Genomic DNA, 2,278 nt, shown 5'->3' on the forward strand with positions numbered 1-2,278 from the left:
CTCTACTAAAAAAATACAAAAAACGAGCCAGGCGAGGTGGCGGGTGCCTGTAGTCCCAGCTACTCGGGAGACTGAGGCAGGAGAATGGCGTAAACCCAGGAGGCGGAGTTTGCAGTGAGCTGAGATCCGGCCACTGCACTCCAGCCTGGGCAACAGAGCAAGACTCCGTCTGGAAAAAAGAAAAAAAATCTTTAGTCGCTAAGTGGGTGTTATTTGAAGGACTGCCATTTTTCACTCTGCCTAATGTCCTATCCCTGAAAAACACTTGTTGCGTGTATGTTGCCTAGTTTTGTGATCGTTGGCAGCAGGACGGCTAACCCAGTACTAGATACTCTATTATAGCTGGAAGCGAAAATCTATTTTATCAAAGGCTCATTTTTAGAAAACTGCTCGAGGGCGCCATCGGTTTTTCCACAGGCCTCCTGTGATCATGTGATTTTCCTGTGAGTTGAGTTAGAGGCAATCCCTGCATCCCATAATAATGCTTACTGATGATCTCTTTGTCAATTGTTAACTGGTCTATCTTTGCCAGAGAGCTATTCAAAGATAGCTTTGCGTGTGATTTGAGTAGTTTTTCAATGTCACTCTTGCTGATTTAGTGACATCCCACATCTTTGACAAGATTTGCTGTTTCACTTGGCAGTTGATTTGTATTACCTTGCAAAGCATTGTTGGCGGTTTACAGCACTGCACGTTCACTGTGATATTTATAAAGGCTTTGACCCAGGGGCAGGGATGTACACATCCATGTTAATTGGGGCAGGGATGGGGGATGGTTGGAGGTTGCCTGATTGCACCTTTATAATTTTTTTTCTTTTTGAGACGGAGTCTCGTTCTGTCGCCCAGGCTGAAGTGCAGCGGGCCTGGACCCCAAATCCTGCCTCTTTGGCTGGTGCTCGTCACCCAGGGCTGCCCTGGTGTTGAGCCACTCACGGGACAGGCCTCGGCGTTGCTCTGTGGAGACCTCCTCTCCCTCCCACTTGGGCAGGGAGGAGATGGAGGCCGAGAGGGGCAGGCGATAGGCTCTCCTGAGGCTGCAAGCAAGTCGGGGTGGGATGGAGGAAGGGAATTTGAGGAACAACCAGAGTGCATGGGGCTCTTTGAGCAGTTGAGGGAGGAGGACATTGTACCGATCCAGGTGCCTCAGGAAACACTTGCATGCCTGGGCCTCCTTTTTTTTTTTTTTTTTGACAGAGTCTCCCTCTGTTGCCTAGGCTGGAGTGCAGTGGTGCAATCTCAGCTCACTGCAACCTCAGCCTCCCAGGTTCAAGTGATCCTCCTGTCTCAGCCTCCCAAGTACTGGGATTACAGGCAGGCGCCACCATGCCCGGCTATTTTTTGTATTTTTAGTAGAGAGAGGATTTTACCATGTTGGTCAGGACGGTCTCGAACTCCTGACCTCAGGTGATCCACCCGTCTTGGTCTCCCAAAGTGCTGGGATTATAGGCATGAGCCAACCGCGTCCAGCCTGGGCCTCCTTTTATCTGGAGACTTGGGAGGGCAAGAAGGGAATGTTTGTTTTGCTGCCTCCAAGGTAGTAATAGTGTTTTACCCTTCAGTTTCAGCCAGACACTGGAAGAACTTTGCTCTGGTCCCCCTTTTAAGAGAGGCAAGTGCTCGAGATAGGCCCTCTGCTCAGCCCGAGGAAGTGCACCTGCGACAGTTTTCAGGGTCCCTGAAGCCAGAAGACGCTGAGGTCTTCAAGAGTCCTCCCGCTTCTGGAGAGAAGTGAGGACCTCACACAGACAGCACTGTTCACGCTGGGCCTTGGGAGACCCCACTGCCACGGGGGGCTGCCGAGGGAACACCCGTGCTCTGTCAGCAGCCTGGCCTAGTCTGTGCCTGCTCAGCATGTTCCCAGATTTGCACCGGACAAGCTGTGGGAAGCGTTGGAAGCATGGGGAGTGATGTGCATCTGACTGTCCCGGTTCCAAGTGCATCTCCTAACAGGCTTTCGAGGTTTTACTCACTTTCCTAAACAGTGTGGACGGTCAGTCTCTACTGGGACATGTTAGGCCCCTGTTTTCTTTGATTTTATTTTATTTTTTTTGAGACAGAGTTTCACTCTTCTTGCCCAGGCTGGAGCGCAGAGGCACAATCTTGGCTCACTGCAACCTCCGCTTCCTGGATTCCAGTAATTCTCCTGCGTCAGCCTCCCGAGTAGCTGGGACTACAGGCACGCACCACCACACCTGGCTAATTTTTTGTATTTTTTTAAATAGAGACGGGGTTTCGCCATGTTGGCCAGGCTGGTCTCGAACTCCTGACCTCAGGTGAT

At 51.1% G+C, this 2,278-nt stretch overlaps 1 protein-coding gene across 1 annotated transcript in view; it reads left to right on the forward strand.

Moving 5' to 3' along the window:
- Positions 1 to 2,065, forward strand: part of TRPV1 (transient receptor potential cation channel, subfamily V, member 1) — a 26,736-nt gene extending 24,671 nt beyond the window's left edge. The window contains exon 15 of the mRNA XM_011947480.1: positions 1,560 to 2,065. Within this exon, the coding sequence (XP_011802870.1) occupies positions 1,560 to 1,732 (173 nt within the window). The 3' untranslated portion in view covers positions 1,733 to 2,065. The remainder of the gene's footprint in view (positions 1 to 1,559) is intronic.
- Positions 2,066 to 2,278: the final 213 nt, after the last annotated feature.

Source organism: Colobus angolensis, unplaced genomic scaffold, assembly GCF_000951035.1.
Source record: "Colobus angolensis palliatus isolate OR3802 unplaced genomic scaffold, Cang.pa_1.0 Scaffold267, whole genome shotgun sequence".
Taxonomy (NCBI): domain Eukaryota; kingdom Metazoa; phylum Chordata; class Mammalia; order Primates; family Cercopithecidae; genus Colobus; species Colobus angolensis.